Genomic DNA, 19828 nt, shown 5'->3' with positions numbered 1-19828 from the left:
TCACATTTAACACAAAGCAGTGCCGCATAGTTACACAAACTCCAAATTATGAATTGGCTAGAAAATGTACAATGTCAATGAGGGTGTGTGTGTGTGTGTGTGTGTGTGTGTGTGTGCGTGTGTGTGTCACCAGTGAAGACATACAGTCTCTGCCTGGTGTATTTTTATGGGCATTAAAAAGACAATCAAGTCAGAGGGCCTGAAGCCATAAACTATTAACAAGCCAAACTGATGAACCCTGTGTGTGTGTGTGTGTGTGTGTGTGTGTGTGTGTGTGTGTGTGTGTGATCAGCATGACTGTGCTATAATGAAATCCTTCAGTGACAGCATGTAGGACAAGTGTCCCTGTTGTTAAAGAGACAGAGAGAGACAGAGGTGAGTGAGAGAGGAAGATTAAAAAACTATAAAAGAAAAGAAACAGAGTGAACTAGAAAGATAAAACATGAAATAAGAGGGAAGAAAAATAAATTGTGAGACACACAGAGAGGAAAAAAACTACAGAATAAAGAGATGTTAGAGGAGCAAGATTCATATTTTCAGACTTTTCTATGGAGTGATGACATCGCTCTCACCTCTCCAACTACAACATCAACATTAGAAACTGTTTTTTACGTTTCTCTGGTGCGATTTGAACTCAGACGCCACCGAACGAGAGCGATGAGACGTCTGGAAAAGTTTCAGTCTGTCTCTTGATGGCTGAACTGTGCTGAGGTTAGTTTACAGTGAGAAGGTAACAGGGAAAGGAAAGGTCAATGTGAAGGTAATCTTAGATGTTTTCACACTTGCATCTTACAGCCCTTGTCTCCTCTTTGAGCTTTTTCAACTTTTTATTTCATTTTAAAACGCCTTGAAAATTTGTACCTGAAGTTTTCAAGGATTTACTTTATTATTTGACTGTCAGACTTCTCTGAATAAAGGCAGATATTAAATTCATATTAAAAACCCACCATGCATTACAGGGTGATTTTTTTCTTCATTATCGACTAATCTGCAGATTATTTTCTCTATTCATGGTTCAGTCAATGAAATGTCAGAAAATAGTGAAAAACGTCTGTTATTACTTCCCACAGCTCATGGAGATGTGTTCAGATGGCTCGTTTTGTCTCCAAAATCTAAAGATATTCAGTTTACTGTCATATATGATGAAGAAAAGCAGAACATTTTCACATTTGAGAAGCTTGACTGAAGAACTTTTGATATTTCTGCTTAAAAAAAGACCAAAACAAGTAACTGAATATCAAGAAAAGTTGGTGATGAATTTTCTGTTGCTTTACTAATCAATGAATCGACTTATTGTTGCAGCTCTAAATGGCAGAAAAAGCAAGAATCCTGTTTATCATTAATTAATTAAACACCTTTCATCTGCATTACATCATTTCACTTTTCAAAGCACTAGTATTATGTGAACGATTACAACGTTAAAGGACTAAAACACCTAAAATCATCCACAATAAGCGACCTCTACTATGGTTTTAATAAAGAATGAAAGGCTCCGGGTCTCCTGAGCTCCTGAGACCATTTTCAGCCACCGCCTGTGAACACATGGATCATCTGCAGCGTGGAATTAAGAGAAGCCTTTTCTAAACCTCGGCCTCTTCCCTGTGCTTTAAATTCCCAAAATGCTCATGACCCCATCACATTGTCAGACTGTCATGTTAATTTGTGTATTGCAATCATTTGTCTTCTATATTTAAGAGCATGGAGGCAGCTCCAAATGGATTATATGGGAAGAAATGATAAGCGGAGCCATGACGCATGACTGTATTAACCATTAAAACAAGGAGAAGCGTCCATATTTAGTGTGACTGAGACATTAAGTCTCTACCGGTTGTCTTTTGCCATTTTGGCAAGTTATTCATATTTTTTTTGGGGCGTTTTATAAAGAAAGTAGTTATATTTTGGGTTGTAGGCTTCTTGTACTGGATGTGTGATGGATTTGGTTTTGATGATGGAAGACATTTTTCTTTTTTTGTGACATTTTCTGATGACAGTCTGAGTCTCTCTCTGCCTCGATGGGCTCTATTTCAGCTGCACCTCCTGTCACTTCAATTCACTTCAGGTCATTTCAGCTCTGCACCTCCATATGTAGTCAAAGATGAGGGAATCAATTTTACTTCACCCACTGTCTCTCTGTCTCTCTGTCTCTCTGTGCGTGTTGGAAATGTTTAAGGGTGAAAAGACTGAAAGGTTTTTCATTCACACTGAGATCATTTATTCTATACATTACTGCACAATACTGCCTAAAAATATATTGTAAGACATTAAAAAGTGAGTTTTATGAGGATTATTAAACATGCAAATGTATACAAACATGGTGAATACAAAGAGTAATTCAATTACAAGCAACAATGCAGGCATACCTTCTCTTTTCTTGTTACGAAGACATTTGACTTTGGGCAGTTTGGTGAGAAGCTGGCAGTCGGTTTCTGAAAGAAAAAAAATACACACAAAGCAGAAATTAAATAGACTATAAAGGGACAGAATATAATATAATATTGTGTGCTGTGTTATATATCTGGGTAATTTCTCAGAAACTCTGCAGGGAAATTAGCGGCTCATTGAAAAGCTCTGCAGCAGCGAGACGCCGATTCAAAGCTTTCAGTTACTGAGACGTGTTTAGGAGCTGATCAGCTGTCTGGATGCTCCACGCTGAATTAGTATTTTTTGAGTTGTATAAATATATTATTTGAAATATTATTGTCTCCTGTAATACTTGTTTGAAAAACACTCAAGTAGAAAGTGTCAAAGTGAAAAGAAGAAAAAGGAAAAAAGGGAGAGAAAAACAACCGCTGGGATATGAGTCATTCATCAAAGTGAAATGACTATTTAATACGTGTTTTAGAACAATTGCTTTTTTTTCATATTGCTCTTGTTATAATATCAAAATCAGATTCAAAACAGTAATCTTATGTATGAGCACAAATATGAATTAAAATGACAAAACTTGATGCTTTATATCAAAGAGAGATTATCATATTATCATCTGACATTAAACAGTACTATTGTTATATAATCCTGTTATTATAATATTTAGATCAGTAAAGCTTTATTATATTCTTTAAACACAAAAGTGTCGACATAAGCTCCTTTCACACACGCACTGCCACCCTGAAGTTATCCCATATTACCAGAAGAGCTTTATGTTTAACTTTCAAGTTTCTTTTATTCATACAGAACTTTAAAAAGAAACAGATTTAGCAGCAAAGTGCTTCACAGAGGCACATACAAGCATTAGGACGGTTATGTACACAGCAGATGGTTATGAAAAGGAGCTAATTAAAACAACAAAATTGAAGCACAAATTTAAAACCCAAAGAAATCAGATAACAAATAAAAACAGAGAATAAAAGTGAGTCTTTGGATGCATCATAAAAGTATCAACAGACTCTGGTAACAGCTGGTAACATGTGAGAGTGCAAATGTCTGAATCGGTCGAACTGGACATCACACAGACTTTCGAGTACAAAGTCTGTGTGATGTCCGGCTGAGCCCAGGTGTGAATACAGCAGGTCATTTTCCAGAGAAATCACAGCAAGTTAGTCGGCATGTTGATGATGTTAATACCATATACTGTATATAAGAAACGGACGTAACATCCATGATGTCACCCATTGGTTTGTGGACTGCTGCTTGGAATCCAATAGTATCGGATCTGAGCAGCGCCATCTTGAAAATTTCAGGTGCATGCTGGGAAAAATAAAAACAGGGATTCTACTTATATAGGCATCAGGAGGAGCATGAGGCGCCCTCCTGAACCTGTGAACCAATCAACCTGTCAATCAAGACGTAGCCACGCCCTAATGCATACCCTGCTTTATCGTCACATATAAAATCAGGGAGGCCAAAATGTCCCAAATGAACATCATACTGCATTGAAGAAGGCTTTAAACTAGCGATTGAGACCATAAACACATTTTGAAAACGTTTACTGAGGTTAGAAATCAAGTGAGAAGTTTTTGACACCAAAACGGTCGCCCCCTGGTGGCCTTTTGATAGAATGCAGTTTTAAGTTACTTCCGTGTTGGCATCATTTCAGAGGACCGGAACCCCCCACCTGGTTAATATAAACATCCGAGGGTGAAGAAGAAAAAGAGTTGTTTACATAAAGACATTGATGAAAATATCCAACTGGAGAGACGACGAGATTTCGGGACCTTTTCGTAACGCCAAATTCAAGGAATGCAAGATACTCGGTTAATCGCGATCAAATTACAAACCAGCTACATGAGCGTGCATACTTTTTTCTTCATGTCCTGCCTCCTGCTTGCTCTATCCAGCAACCAACCCTCACCTAAACCAAATGGAGTTACGGATAATCTCCTGATACGTGGCGCGTGTCTGAAAGAGCACCCTTAAGTCATCTGTATTTTTTATATTGTATTCTTACTGACATCAACAGGAGGACACTGTAAGAAAACTGCAAGTACACGAGCTGCAAGTTGAGCTGCTATGAAAAGAACAAATATGAAAAAAATGTATCAATAAAAAAGAGTCATATTGTCAAAGTTCAGCAGCCCTGAATGACTGAAAAACCTCCATCAGAGCTCTTTGACCCAGAAGTGACGCCCGGTCGCTCTCCTCCACTGAACTCCTCCTTTCAAATGAGAAACTCAAAACTCTTTGAGGAAAATAAGAAAACAAGAAAAATACTTTGACCCAGATGGATTGTTGGAGAAAGTTTTGACCCATTATGAGGGTTAATTCTATAAAAAGTGTACTTTTGACCACAGAGGCAAAAACTAGGATGTTCTCACAAGACAGTTATAAAGAAAGTTACAAAGAGGTTTACTCACTATGACTCGTTCAGTGGTTTCCTAACAGTGAAACTTCACCATGAATCACATCTGCAGCTGCCACAGACGATGTTTAAAGAACCAGCGAGTAGAAAGTCCAGACAGTTTAGATACTTACACATTTTATGTTCTTCAGGCTTTGTGCTTCAGTACTTTCACTTTGAAATGTAATAATGGATACTGCATTACTACAAAGTCTACAAAGTCTCAGCTCGAATGTTTGTACGTCTGCGTCAATATAGGCAAAACAAATGTGTGTGAGAAGCAGTTCTTTTAACACTAGAGGAGAGTTATGAGTTAGCATTTTCTCCTTAAGAGCACAGAGCCTGAATAAGTCAAAGGTTTAACTGTCCGAATACTGAATGTCTGGTGTCTGGACTGTAGAATTCCTCTTTGTAGAGGAAGAAATAACAAAGTCAGGTTGAGTTTGGGTATCAGTATTCAGCAGTAACAGGCGAGTTCAGTCAGGTCAGGGCTTTGACTGGTCAAAAAAACAAGAAAAGATCTATAAGTGCATTAACCATTAAGGTGTGAAAGGTTCAGGCACGGGTCAGGTTCATGTCTTGGTTTTAGACTTGTTCTTTATGTAATTCACTGTCACAATAAGCAGTAAACCCTCCAGATCCCAGCAGTATATCAGCTGTCACACCTGAACATGACTGAAACATCTTTAATCTTCTTTTTGGCTGTTTATTTTATTTTTTTAACATACATTCTTATATGTCTGAATTGCCAGTATAGTACCAGCACTTTTAATGTCTTTTGGAGTTTTTTTATTGTCTTTCTATCTTTATGGTTTCATTTGTTTTTATGATGATTTGCTGCAAAAAATAAATTGAACTTTGTACTGATCTGAAGTGAAAGTGTGTGAGTGAGCATTGAAATCGAAAAAAAGCTTAAAAAGTTGAAGATATGATTGAAAGAATCCAGCGTCTGCTACTCCAAATGCTAGTGAAGATAAAAATTTGACCAAAAATAACTAAAATAGAGACTGAGCTTAAACATGAACACTTAACTAATTAAATCCAACGTGACTGTGTCCTGTATGACAACAAAAACCTTGTAACCAAACACACATTTATATAATGAATTAATGAATGAACTTTAAAAGTCAGCAAACAAACATATGGATGCTTGAGCCAATCATAACACTTCTTATTAACTATTATTAACTTTTTATTTAATTAGAATACTAATGTTGATAATCAGTCTTTCTGGTCAATTACTGAATGTGAAACAGGGTAAAAAATGAATAAATAAATAAATAAAAGATTCATACAAAGTCAAACATCCAAAAATAAATTCCGGCAAGAAATTAGGATGACAGCCAAAGAGGAGATATGCTACGTGGTTTTAAATGAAACACTGCTGCGTGGGAGGAAAGAAAATGTTCTTTTTTATGTTCAGTTGTTGGCTGACGAGATCCGAGTGTACAAACAATCCAGTCAACAATGTTTATTATGTTGTAGCTCATTTGTACATATTCTATATTTGCTTGTTTATTTGTGTATAGGTCTGTAGTTCTGATTGCATCTCTCTGCTGCTGCTGCCACATCTGGTTGGATCATGTCTACATCGTCCAAATCTGCCTCTATTTAACCTCCATCACTTAGATTTTCACTCTTGTGCATGAGAGTACGGCACCATCTGTCCCGACTGGCTGTCAGGTTGTTGACTGAGCAGATGTCTTTGATAATAGCGTGTTGGAGAGTAGCGAGCCACGAGAGCCCTCCAAAGTTGTTTTTGCTTCTTACTTTTTCCCCTCTCTGCTGTGTAGGAAGTTTTATTTTTATAGATAGAAGAGGAGCCAAAGGAGAGAAAGAAAATAACAGGACTGACTTGAGTATGCAACACTCTGCCTTGGAGGCTTAGATTGGTGTTACAGAAGCAAACCTGAAACTTTCTATTACCTAAATTGTAAAATTTAAGACCAAATAGAACATAAATTAATATGTGTTTCATGGTCAAAGTATGATCTATATTTTTCAGTGTGTAATAATATTTCCTGATGATATTATTTATATTTATATTTATTTATTTACCACATGCTGGACCCAGATAAGCATCAGCAAATGGACAAATTAAGCCATTAAGTATCATAAATTCATTTAAGTTTATCTCAGATTTTAATCAAACTGACACGTCAATTATGATTGGATGAGCTTGATTAGCAGTACTGACAGTGTTTCTTCAGTTGATGCCACTGTCAAAACAAACCCACTTCTGGTTTATAGGTGTATAAATGTGTATGTGTCATACATTCTATGACTAACATTACTGCTTACAGCGAGCAAGAGAAACTATTTCACACTTATGTGAATAAAATAGAAGTTTGAGACCTGCAGAAACCCTCGGGTAACCCATGATGCTGCTTTTGTTGACCTCAAATTCAGGCTTATTGATTTTAAACAGAGGATCGCACATATCATAAAAACTAACATCCCTCATGCTTTTGTTGCTTTCCATGAAATATTGCAAATATTGCACAAAAACACTTAAGTAAAGTTGGTCGTAGATAAATATACTTTGTGTCAGTAACTCAGATAAAAAGCTCCAAGAGCAAATCTAATTTTATTTAGAGGCTGCTGTACTGTAGCTCTGTACACACACACACACACACACACACACACACACACACACACACACACACACACACACACACACACACACACACACACACACACACACACACACACACAGAGAGGCATTTGTGTTTTTCTTCTTATCACTGCTGTACTCCCTGGCCATAAAAACCAGAGCTCACATATTGTTTGTGATCAGGTTAGCTTTGCAGATATGAAGGAGAACAAGAGTGGGAAGAAAAAAAGAAAAAAAAGAAACTACAGTCTGTGATTGGCCCTGTTGTAAAAGTGTTAAAGGCTTTTAACTTGTACACAATCTTTAATTGACTGCTCCTTTACATCAAGTATATACTTAGTTGAGTACTGCACTCAACTTCTCAATTATGTTCCTTTTTATTCTGCTTTATATTTCACATTTCATCAACTTCATTCATCTGACAGCTGTAGTTACCAGTTTACAAGTTGATATAAATAATATATACTATAAAAACTGGTGTATAAGTGGCAGTCTATTGTTCTATTAAAGGCTGGTTTATTTGAATGCACCAGTAGTTATTCATTTATAAACACATATGTTTATACTGCAAAATGTTTTCAGTTTACTTTTATGTGAAACACAATAAAACACACATATTACACCTGGAACAGTGTGTCGGGTTAATGGTTAATGGTCTGGCAATCAGGTAATCGAACAGGAGTAAAGTGTGTGTGTGTGTGTGTGTTTGTGTGTGTGTGTTTGTGTGTGTGTGTTTGTGTGTGTGACTGACTTAAAATAATAAAATAAACAATGTGTGTGTTTATGGAAATGAGAGCATGTCACTCACTGGTATGATGTGTTTTTAATGGTTGAAGCTCCACAGCACAGAAGAATAAGATCTAACAGGCTTTAGATAATACTTCTAAATTCACTCTATTGGTTTTATTGACAATAAAATGTCATTCTAAATAATCTAAATACTGGCAGCTTGCTTTAAGGTAAATATGTCTAATCATTTTCTGTGTCTACTTCACCTGAACTTTGAGTCTCTGTGGAGGCAGAGTAGACACAGCTGGAGACTCATCGGTCTCCTCTGTGACCCAGAACGGAGGTCTCTTTCCACCTCCATTGTAATCCTGAACCTGTGGACCCAGCTGCTGTGGACACATCTCCCTCTCTCTCTGTGATCTGTTATTTAGGTTTCATCTCTATTATCTCTGACCTGGAAGAGACCTGGATTGTGTGTGTGTGTGTGTGTGTGTGTGTGTGTGTGTGTGTGTGTGTGTGTGTGTGTGTGTGTGTGTGTGTGTGTGTGTGTGTGTGTGTGTGTGCAGCTCACCATTGTCGCTGAAGTCGTCCACCAGAATGATCTCGTAGATGAGGTGAATAGGAGTTCGGTTCAAAACACTGGAAAGAGAGAGAGAGAGAGAGAGAGAGAGAGAGAGAGAGAGAGAGAGAGAGAGAGAGAGAGAGAGAGAGAGAGAGAGAGAGAGAGAGAGACAACAGAAAATATTAGTCTCAAATATGCACGAACACGGCGGCTGGAATAAACAGAGAACTGACAAGTAAATGCCAGCCTACACACACACACACACACACACACACACGAACACACACATACACACACACACACACACACACACACACACACACACACACACACACACACACACACACACACACACACACACACACACACACACCAGGTGCTCATGAATCCATTATGTACGCACCGCACGCCATATGAAACAACATATTGAAAATGTCAGCCCAAATTCCTGTTATGAAAATGTATGACGTGTCGCCTTTAAAAAACTGTTTCATTAAAGAGGAAAAGATTGAAACATAAAAAATTCATAACTTTTACTGGAAGAAAATAAGAAAATGTGTTTTTTGTCCTGGGCGGGGTTCTGCTCTCCTTTATTTCATCATTCCTACTCTTCAATAATCTTCGTGTTTATCATCCCCTCCGGATGAGGCTGTGGAGGGAGGTATGAAGGGAGGAGAAGGAGGAAAAAAAATAAGAGGAGAGGTGAAGAGAAGAAAGGAAAAGAAAGAGGAAAAAAAAGAAAAAAGGTAAGGAAAGAGGAAAAGAAAGGAAAACTGAAAGGACAAGGATAAAGGAAGAAGGATAAATAAAAAAGAAAGAAAAGGAAAGGAAAGAAAAGAGGAAAAGAAAGGAAAACTGAAAGGACAAGGATAAAGGAAGAAGGATAAATAAAAAAGGAAAGGAAGGGAAAGGAAAGAGGAAAGGAAAGCTGAAAGGAAAAGGATAAAGGAAGAAGCATACATAAAAAAGGAAAGGAAAGGAAATGAAAAAGAAAAAGAAAAAATGAAAGGACAAAGGAAAAGATGAGAAGAAGAAGGACACAAAGGGGGGATGAAAGGAAAGGGTGATGGAGTAAAGAGAGAAGGAGGATCAAAGGAAAAGAAAAGGGGAGAGAAGGAAAGGAAAACTGAAAGGACAAGGATAAAGGAAGAAGGATAAATAAAAAAGGAAAGGAAGGGAAAGGAAAGAGGAAAGGAAAGCTGAAAGGAAAAGGATAAAGGAAGAAGCATACATAAAAAAGGAAAGGAAAGGAAATGAAAAAGAAAAAGAAAAAATGAAAGGACAAAGGAAGAGATGAGAAGAAGAAGGACACAAAGGGGGGATGAAAGGAAAGGGTGATGGAGTAAAGAGAGAAGGAAGCAGGATCAAAGGAAAAGAAAAGGGGAGAGAAGGAAAGGAAAAATGAAAGAGAGGGACAAGTGTGAGGTATGAGGTAATAATAGAAGAAGGAGGAGGGAGAAGAGAGGGATGATAGAGAAGAGTGAGGAGAAGGATGGAGATGTGAGGAAAAAACAAGGAACAAAAGATGGAGGACACACAAGACGCAAAAAAGAAAGGAAGGAGGAAAAAAGGTATGAGGTGATGAATAAGGAAAAAGAGAAGGAAAGAGTGAATGAGGGAGAAGAAGAGCTTGAGGAGGATGGATGGAGCGGAGGAAGGAGCAAGGATGAGAAATGAGATGAAGGAGGAAAGATGGAAGAAAGAAAAAAAGAGGAGATAGAGAGAATATAAAAGGGCTAAACCGGGAAGAATGGAGGGAAAGATGGAGGGGGAAGGAAATGATTGAAGATGGAAAAGAAGGTGGAAAGAAGAAATTGAACAAGGGATACCAGAGATGATGGAGAGGGTGAAAGTTAGGAGGAAAGGAAAGAAGAGAAAGAATGTGGAGGACAGAGAGAGAAAGAAATAGAAATGAGGGGAACAGGAAAGTGAAATAAAATAAAGGAGGGAAGAAAGGTTAAATGGAGCTAGAACAGAAAGAAAAGAAGAAGATAAAATCTAGGGAAGAAGAAATGAAGGAAAAATTAGCAAAGGAGGAAGAGAAGGAAGTTTGTTTACCGAGACGGAACAAAGGAAGACGCTAGATGGAAAGCGATGGATGGAATTAGGAAGAGGTGAAAATGAAGAAGGGAGGGATGAATAAGGAGGAAAAAGGAGGAGTGGAGGCTGGTAATGTAGGAGGAGGTGTGGAGTGAAACCTGTGAGTCTCTGAGGCACCGGACCCCATCAGGAGGAGTGATGGATGCAGGGAGAGAGGAGAGGTGGAGCGAGATGAAAGAGTGAGGGATAATAAAGAAAGAGAGGGAGAGAAGGAGAGAGAGAGAGAGAGAGAGAGAGAGAGAGAGAGAGAGAGAGAGAGAGAGAGAGAGAGAGAGAGAGAGAGAGAGAGAGAGAGAGAGAGAGATGGCAGGCTGGTAAGGGAGACAAATAACCCTGATTGTTACTCTCTCTCTTTCTCTCTCTTTCTTCTCTCTCTCTCTCTCTCTCTCTCTCTCTCGCTCTCTCTCTCCCTCTGCGTGTCGAGTCGAGGACCGATCAGCAGAGATGGATGAACGGATTGATGGATGAGATGGATGAGATGGAGGGAGGGAGGCTTGGGAGGAAAGAGAAGGAGGAAAGGTGTGGGGTAGGCAAATAAATGGTAGAAGGAAAAAGAAAGAATGATGGTAGATGAGGAGGTCGAGCAGAAAGATGATCGTTTATTGTTCTCATTAGTTCACATTACATCCTTCAGTGAAAGAAAGAATGAATCTAAAATGATATATGTATTCCACTCAATTCAGTTCAGTGTGGAATAAAAACTAAACATGTACATAGATGCTGTAAATATATACAGTATATATACATACAAGTAAATGTGACTTAACAATAGTAAAATGTAGATATCACTATTAAAAATATATACATATAATTAAGTGAGAAATGTAAAAACACAACTTTGTTTATGAATATATTTGAAGATATCTGTTCTGTATATATGTCCATTAAGTATGTCTATGAACAGAGATTGTATTGCATTAGACGCCTTATCCAATCACAACAGCCCACAGATCTAACTGCTATGTTTGTCCTTTGATGGATTTTGTCCAGCAGATATTTTTTGTTATTAGTTGTGTTTTCAGAGTCTAGTATCAGGCAACTATTTAGAGTAAGGTAAGGTGAACTTTATTGAGCCCCCTAGGGGGGGATTTCAAAATTGACACAACAGTAGCCTTGTAATGGGGACATGATAAAAAATAAAAAATAAAATAAAATACTATATACAATAAACAATCTTTAAAATAATCGGTTAGTATATAAATCTGCAATATACATAAATTCCTTATACTATAAAGAAGTGTGCAATGTTCCTGGGATTAAACAGTAAGGACTGCCTCTGTCTTAATGGTGGGAGTGGGAGGTACTGGGAGCTGTGGTGTTGTACAGTCTGATGGCTGATGGTATATATGTATGTCTGTCCATCTACAGCTCCTTTCACACATGAAACATTTTCTGGACATTACCTGGAGGAGCTGTATGTGAGACAGCAAATATCTGAATCAGTGGGACCGAACATTAAACTGATTTTAACTTCCTGATATAAAATCAGTGTAATGTTAATGTCCAATTGAGCAAATACAGTTGTGAATTCTCTGGAGAGTTGACAGTGAGTGAGTGAGTGAGTACAACTGCACGAGCCATTAATCAAACAACTGTTGAACAAATATGATGTCTTTGACTTCCAGCAGTCATCTCTCCTCTCTCATCCTCAGCTGATATTTAACACATGTGACTGGTGCTGGATAAACACAGCAGGCCAGTTAAGCTGCATTGTTTTGACTAAGTGTGGAAGCTAATGGGAGAGAGGACTTAATGTGATTTCTCATAAATAAAAGATGTTTTATTTCTGGTGAATATATTTTTTTTTAAACACTGAATTACAAGTGCAGTGTGCTTTTTGCATCATGTCTGCCTGCTGCACCTCTAACCTAAACCTAAACCAGGAGGAGTATTCCCAGTATGAGAACAAGTCTGACACACTGTGAGGGGCAGTCACTCAATATGACTGTGGTTTAACTTTGTGTTTTGACATGTTGTTATATTATATAAGCGTTAAAAGCTTTATGGGGAAGTATTGTTGTTGTTTTTTGTAATGGCAGAGTGTGTTAGTACAACCCTGGTGGACTCTGGTGGCCTGTTATTGTGTTTTCTGTGTGTATGTCTTTGTTTATTCACGTGCTTCTGCTGAAGTGTGTGTCAACAGTGCAACTCATATAGATGTCATCTGATCAAATCCCGCTGTATCCATCCCAAGAGATGGCAAGATGAGAAATTCAAAAATATGTTAAACTAGTTTTAAAAGCAGCATCAGGTTTGTTAAAATGTACATTTAGTATTTTTGTTGGTTTTATATCATTTGAAATGACATTTGCATCATTTTTTACCAAAAGTGACACTGAAAGCTCCTGAAAATGTCAAATGGTGTAACCACAAAACAATGATACATATTACATATTTCATCCACCTACAGTGTATTTAAGTGGACTTATACTAATAATGACTTCATTTAAAACATGTAAATGTTTCCTGATCTCCATGGTTACCAGATGAAATGTAATATTTAGAACAACTGTATTCCATTACCTTTATTTAATATAAAGTTATAATGTAAGATCATGCCAAACTAGTTGATATGGTGTTTTATTGACAATTTACTGTTTTTAAGCAAGTTGAATTATTTGGTACAAAGTTTTTATGGTTACACCACTTAGACATTTTTTGCCATAATCCTCTAATATATTCTCTCTAAATGGATTAAAAGCAGAAATGTGTATCTATCTATCTATCTATCTATCTATCTATCTATCTATCTATCTATCTATCTATCTATCTATCTATCTATCTATCTATCTATCTATCTATCTATCTATCTATCTATCTATCTATCTATCTATCTATCTATCTATCTATTCGGCTCTACAGTGAGGAACATGGATAAATGACATGATTGCTTTTCCTTCTCTCCTTTTTCTCTATCCACCTCCTCTCCTCCATTTTTCCACCTCCTCACCTCTCTTTCTCTCACTCTCACTCACACACACACACACACACACACACACACACACACACACACACACACACACACACACACACACACACACATACACACACAGACACACACACACACACAGGAGTTTCTCCATTCTCTGGTTCACAGGCCACTAGCTATGAGGCTTAACCTCCCCTCAGGCGTGCTGAGGGAGAAGCTATCTTCAGCTCACAGAAAATATTATCACCGCTGACAATACTGCAGTCGGCTGCCACAGAATAGCAGCTCTATATCTGCACCGCTCATTTCCAACACTCTATATATCAATTTAAGAAGGGGATTTTGTTTTTTGTTTTTTTTTATTATTTCATTTTATTTTCATTACCTACAGCTGCCATTTGGAGAGCGCTTTCATCCCAGAGTGCTTTGAAAGTGTGCATTTTCAGAGCTCTGTGTGTGTGTGTGTGTGTGTGTGTGTGTGTGTGTGTGTGTGTGTGTGTGTGTGTGTGTGTGTATGTGTGTGTGTGTGTGTGTGTGTGTGTGTGTGTGTGTGTGTGTGTGTGTGGCCCCCGGTGAGAATTCAACCCCGCTCCCCGGTGCTGATGCTAAATGGGTGCTGCTGTACGACGGCCAGGGTGAGTGGTTCAATTCCCGCCGGAGTCACTGACGCTCAGCATGTGTGCACTGTGTGGAGATCTGGATGAAAGCTGCTACCAAACAAAGAATGACTGCTGAAAGGAGAAAACAAACAAAAGAGGTGATATCACAACCTCCTGTCAGCCATGAAGGTCCTCCACTCTGCTGATGTACAACTACAACACGGATGAGTTCTTTTTAATGTTCAATTAATAACTTTTAAGTGTCATTGATTTCCTGTCTTGTCCATTAGCTGAGAATGGAGGCCTATGTAAGGTGTAGCCTGATTCTGGGATATGATCCAGTCCCACATGACCCTGAACATGACCAGCAGAGCACTTAGCCTGCTAACTATAGCATTAGGCTTGCTTAATGTGAACAGGTGTGTGGACTGGACTCTATAAGAGCTATTTTATAATTACAGAGACCAAAGTAGAAGAATGTCTGCTGCCACCAACAGCAAAGAGAGATGAGGAAGGTCTACATGAAGGTCAGAGGAACCTGATTTCATGAGTTTTTAAATGAATTACAGTTACTTTAAGGGCAGAATTTATTGTTTCTTGTGTCGACTTGTGTGAGAAAAATGAAGAGGAAAGAGAAACATGATGTACTGTAAAGGTTTACTGCAGGAGAAGCAGTTTATTGCTGCTTTCCTTTTACCTCAGAAGTTAGAAGTCTGAGCTGGGAATGACGTCATTCCTGAGTCTGAGAGTCAGAAAATCAATTCTAGCCAGGTTAGCCATTGTTCCCCATTGAGAGTATTTAATAGAAACGCATTACGCTGTGTCCTGCTCATATAAACACTGTAGCAACATGTCCACAGATAGAAGTTGGACAGTGCTGAGTGTACGACTGATTTAATGAGGCACAAATAAGACAGAAGTGCTAATAAACAGGATGTTAGTACATCTTTCATACTGTTGATGCACAGAGTATCAGGGCTGGTGAGGTTCTTCAGTCAGAGATCCAACTTCAGGGGATATTCCAGTTAAATTTTCAGACTGGGAAATTCAGACTTCTGAGTACAAATAGAACGCACCATGTGTTTTTTATAGAACTGAAACACATAGACCCTAACCCTAACCCTGTACTGTGCATACCACATAATCACAACGTTCCTGGTTCAATTTCTAACCTTTGTTTCCTGTCTGCCTCTTCACAAATGATTGCATTGCATTGGGATGTCCCTCCCTGTCATTGAACACATCTTTGATCCTGTGTTTGAACGGTTTACTAAATTACAGGATATCTGCACATTTTTTAAGACTAAATTTAATGACTTTTCTAAAACATCTTTACAGGAAAAAATAATACCATTGTTGAGACATATAATAATAATAAAAGCAGGATTTTACTGTTGTACATTTCAAGACTTTGTAAGGATCTGTGGGGAGCTTGAATTAGCCTGATTAAACTACTGTAGCTAACAATGCTAACAATTTAACAGTGTATCCAAAAACTGATTCAACTTCCAGGTGTGAAACTGTATATGTAATCTTTCTCCTCTGGTCCTCCACGACACCGGCAGATGTGTTTGCTGAACGTGTGATGCAACTGCAACACCTCTATTACAGCTTCCAGATTGTCTCGTCTTCCTGCTGCCTGGGATTTATGGATTTATTTACACCTGAGAAGTGATGCGTTCAGCTGGTGTGAGTCGGATTTCTTCTGCTCGGTCGGTTACAGTAAAAACACAACTCTCTCCTTCATGTGTGGGGTATTTTGTTTCATTCCTATTGACCACGTTTACATGCACGCTAATATTCCACTATCATTCCGGATATGACGATGTAAGCAGAATATTTTGTTTGGATATTCTGAGTTAGGCCTCCAAATATAGCATTTTCCAACTGAAGACATGTGGGATGTGCTTTCTATCCAACTATCCAACAATCTTGCAAGGCTGGGATAGAGATGCATGATGGGCTGGTTGTGTAATGCTTCCCAGTGCAGGTGAAATGACACATACTGGAGCAGGGAGGCAGAGAGAGGAGAGGAATGAGAGGAATGAGAGGAGAGTGGAGAGCTGTTCAGGGCGGGCTGGAAAAACAGAGCGAGGCTTCTCCATGGCGGGGACGGAGGGGATTGGTTATTATCCTGACACGCAGCCACTGAGTAGTAAACAACACGGGACAACCTGGATACTGGTTGTGGGTGTAACTATACATTTATAATATCAATCATATCAATATGACTTATAAATATCAGGCAGCAGCTCACTCATGTTTTTCACCTCGCTGGTTTCTTGAGATCTTTTGATTCCTCCCCTGGAGCAGAGGGAAACCCTGAAAACACTCTGCATGTAAACAAGAATATTAGCTGAATATTCATTTTCATTAACCGTGTAAGTAATTCAGTGGTGATATTGTTCTTTTTGGAGAGAAAAAGGGGCAAAAAGCAGAATATTGTGTGCTTGTAAATGTTGTTTTCCACTGACTCCGCTCCCCTCAGGTGAACAGTCACATTAGTTTGTGCTGTTCATGAGGTTTAGATGTTGGTCAGGGCACACATTTCTTATTTCTTTATTCTTTGTGAAGCTTTCTCTTTGTTCATACCTCAGGTCTGTTTCCTCCCTACTACCCCCCCCCCCCCCCCCCCCCCCCCCCCCACCCCCTCCTCTTTCGCTGCCTGATTAGCTGACAGCTAGTTCTTCCATCCTCTACTTTGTTTGATCACTCCCTCCTCTCCATCACTGTATCCAACGCTCTTTCCGTTCATCCACATCCTCCCATCATCAGTCCCCGACTTATTTCTCTTTCAAGACCTCTGACAGTAATGGAAGAAGTCCATTGCAAAAATTAGATGTTCTTTCTGTAAAAAGTACCATTTATTCTTAAATCATACCCACTTCCAGTTATGGCAGCTTGGTAAAAAGACACAACTAATTGTAGAAACCTTTAGCTTCTGGCTTAGAAATGTATTTTTATAACCTGACATCGTGTTTTATCCATGTTAAGGTGCCTGGATGTCGACTACAGCAGAAAAATCTGCTAAAATCAAACACAAACACACAGCTGAAGGTTTTCAGACTCACCAAACTGCGGATAAATGTCACAATTGATTGGATATTAACACAGTGCTACTGCAGTATGAATGATTGATGTATTCTGAAAAGCACTTTGTGAGGACTCTGCTCTTGAGAGGTGTTTTATAAATAAAGTTACTTACTTATTTAATCCTATTTATGTCAACAGGAGCAGAGATTAAATATACTGTAAATCCTGAGAGTGCAAAAAAAATATAAAAAGAATCAAACAGGTTATAAATAGATTTAACAGTTTGCAATCAAAATTATATTTTTACAAGAAACATTTATTGGCAACAGATTATAATATCCAATGTTATATTAATATTATGATTACAGTCTTTATTTTGTATGTTGATATAGTTCTATGTTGCTGTTTATTATAAAGATACTCAGGATGGTTGTATTCTATTAAAAGGTATTAAAGACTATAAAAAATGCTAAATATAAAGAAATTAACATTATATATCTATAAAAATCACATCATTAACTCGGCTCCTTCATTACATCTTAAATCTTTGGGGCTCTGACAGAACGTCTGACCCAGCAGATCCACAGAAACTGTTCTTGGAAAGAAATCCTGATTCAGCCACTCAATACGTTGTGTCTAACTGGCCCTGATGCATTACACTATACAGTATATCTGTCTCATCACAGCTGATCCACAGTGGCAGTGTTCAGCTCCAGTCTGGGATTAGAGGGCAGCTCTGTTGACATTAAATACAGTCTCATCAGTGCTAATCTAGATGTTTTATATCTATACTCAGTAATTACTGTGTATTAAGTGAAAGCTGTATGTCTAAGCTCATAAGTGATAATAAAAACTGTAATGCTCTCTGTAAATACTCTCTGCTCTTGACAAATATAGTCTAATCTGAGCTGAAGTCAGATGCTGTATGAACGCTGTTTAATCAGAGGAAAGTGAACTGCTGTCTAATAATAACTAAACCAGGATTCTGATCATTTGGGGACTGCACTGCTTTTGGAGAGTTGGGCTAATTGGATGCCTTCTCTAAAAAATCTTTTTAAAATTAAAATGAATGTAAATCAGTGTTCCAAATAAACAACATGTTTTTTCCGTTGGTTTACAAGAAAGAGATAAAAATAGAGATGGGCTACAGAGACAGTAGAAGAGAGGAGTACAGCAGCAGCTCTACCAAATGACCTCTTCCTAATAAATCCTGATCGCTTGTAGAAGGAAGTGATCCGATCTCTTTACTGTGCGTTTTTTTTTTTAGGACCGCTGAATCAGAAAGTGCTGAGCTGGTGCTGATCTAGAAGTGGCGTTTCTACACACTTCTACATTCCCATTGACTGCTGAGCCGAGCAGGACGGCTCGTTGGCCGGATTACAAACTGACTGATGGCTCGGCTCCGTAATGAGTTGGCTAATTGAGATGAATTTTAAACTGTCACTGACCAATTTCTTCACCTAACCCCACAAAAAATGCAGAGGTCTGGATTATTTGATGCTTTGTACGTCATACTTTAGTTCAAACAGTAACTAACAGCATGGTTAGATACCACTACTGCACTGCACCACACTGTATTGTATTTTTTACTTTATGTATTCATCAAGGGATGTGTGTAATGTTTGTGATGTGTCTATGTAACTGTGGGGGCATTTTTGTGTGTGCAGCACTTGAGTCCAAATTTCCCTAAGACAATAAAAGTATATTGTATCGTATCACTATGAGTAAATGTGGATAAATGATTTACATGAACTGATCATATAAAGTCTCAGGATGAAGCACTTTTCCCTTAATAGCTCTAAATGCCAGTCATTGGTAACTGAAACTACATTTCCCAGAATCCTCTAAACGGCCAATAAATAAGATTTTCTATCTGAGTGACTATAAGGGTAATAACACTCATAGTCATTAAATGGTATTACTAACTAGGGCTGAGCAATCCCTCAATTTAATTCAATTAATTAGAATTTTTGATTCTAGTTTAGTTTCAGTACATGTGTTCCTGTGTGAATGGACAGTCACATCTATGAGGACGTCAGAGTGAAGATGACTCTGTGTACTGATCTGTAGTACAGTATCTCTAGTTACCAGCTGAAGATCTGGCTGCAGTCTGCAGATATCAGATATCACATATTTGGAAAACAAACACAAACGAGCAGATCCATTAGTGAGCAGAGTTTTTTTTTCCCTCTGTCTGTGCTCAAACTAATTATCACACTGGGTTCGCTCTATTTAGTTGAAGCATCTGGTTGTGACAGCCTATAGCTGTGTGGGATAACCTGCATTTTATGCATAATGATGACAGGCCTGCAGGTGGTGCAGCTCTTTTATTATTCTTGCTCAACTGTCTTAAATAAATATGATGTTTCAAGGCTGTGTTTCACTGGCAAACAAAAATAGAGAAATTATAAATTGTCCCCCAAGCTCCAAAACATTTTTTTGGCCAACTCGCCTGACTATATCACTAACAAATGTCTAATTAAAA

At 38.2% G+C, this 19828-nt stretch overlaps 1 protein-coding gene across 1 annotated transcript in view; it reads right to left on the bottom strand.

Annotated features, from left to right (window-relative positions):
- The window catches only part of galnt14 (UDP-N-acetyl-alpha-D-galactosamine:polypeptide N-acetylgalactosaminyltransferase 14 (GalNAc-T14)), a 182689-nt gene that overhangs the window by 44125 nt on the left and 118736 nt on the right, over window positions 1-19828 (bottom strand). Inside the window, exons 4-5 of the mRNA XM_062437652.1 lie at window positions 8692-8759; window positions 2361-2426 (exon numbers count right to left, since the gene is read on the bottom strand). Of these exons, the coding sequence (XP_062293636.1) occupies window positions 2361-2426; window positions 8692-8759 (134 nt within the window). The remainder of the gene's footprint in view (window positions 1-2360; window positions 2427-8691; window positions 8760-19828) is intronic.

Source organism: Scomber scombrus, chromosome 17 (genome assembly GCF_963691925.1).
Source record: "Scomber scombrus chromosome 17, fScoSco1.1, whole genome shotgun sequence".
Lineage (NCBI taxonomy): Eukaryota > Metazoa > Chordata > Actinopteri > Scombriformes > Scombridae > Scomber > Scomber scombrus.
This window is presented reverse-complemented; position numbering and strand designations above follow the sequence as displayed.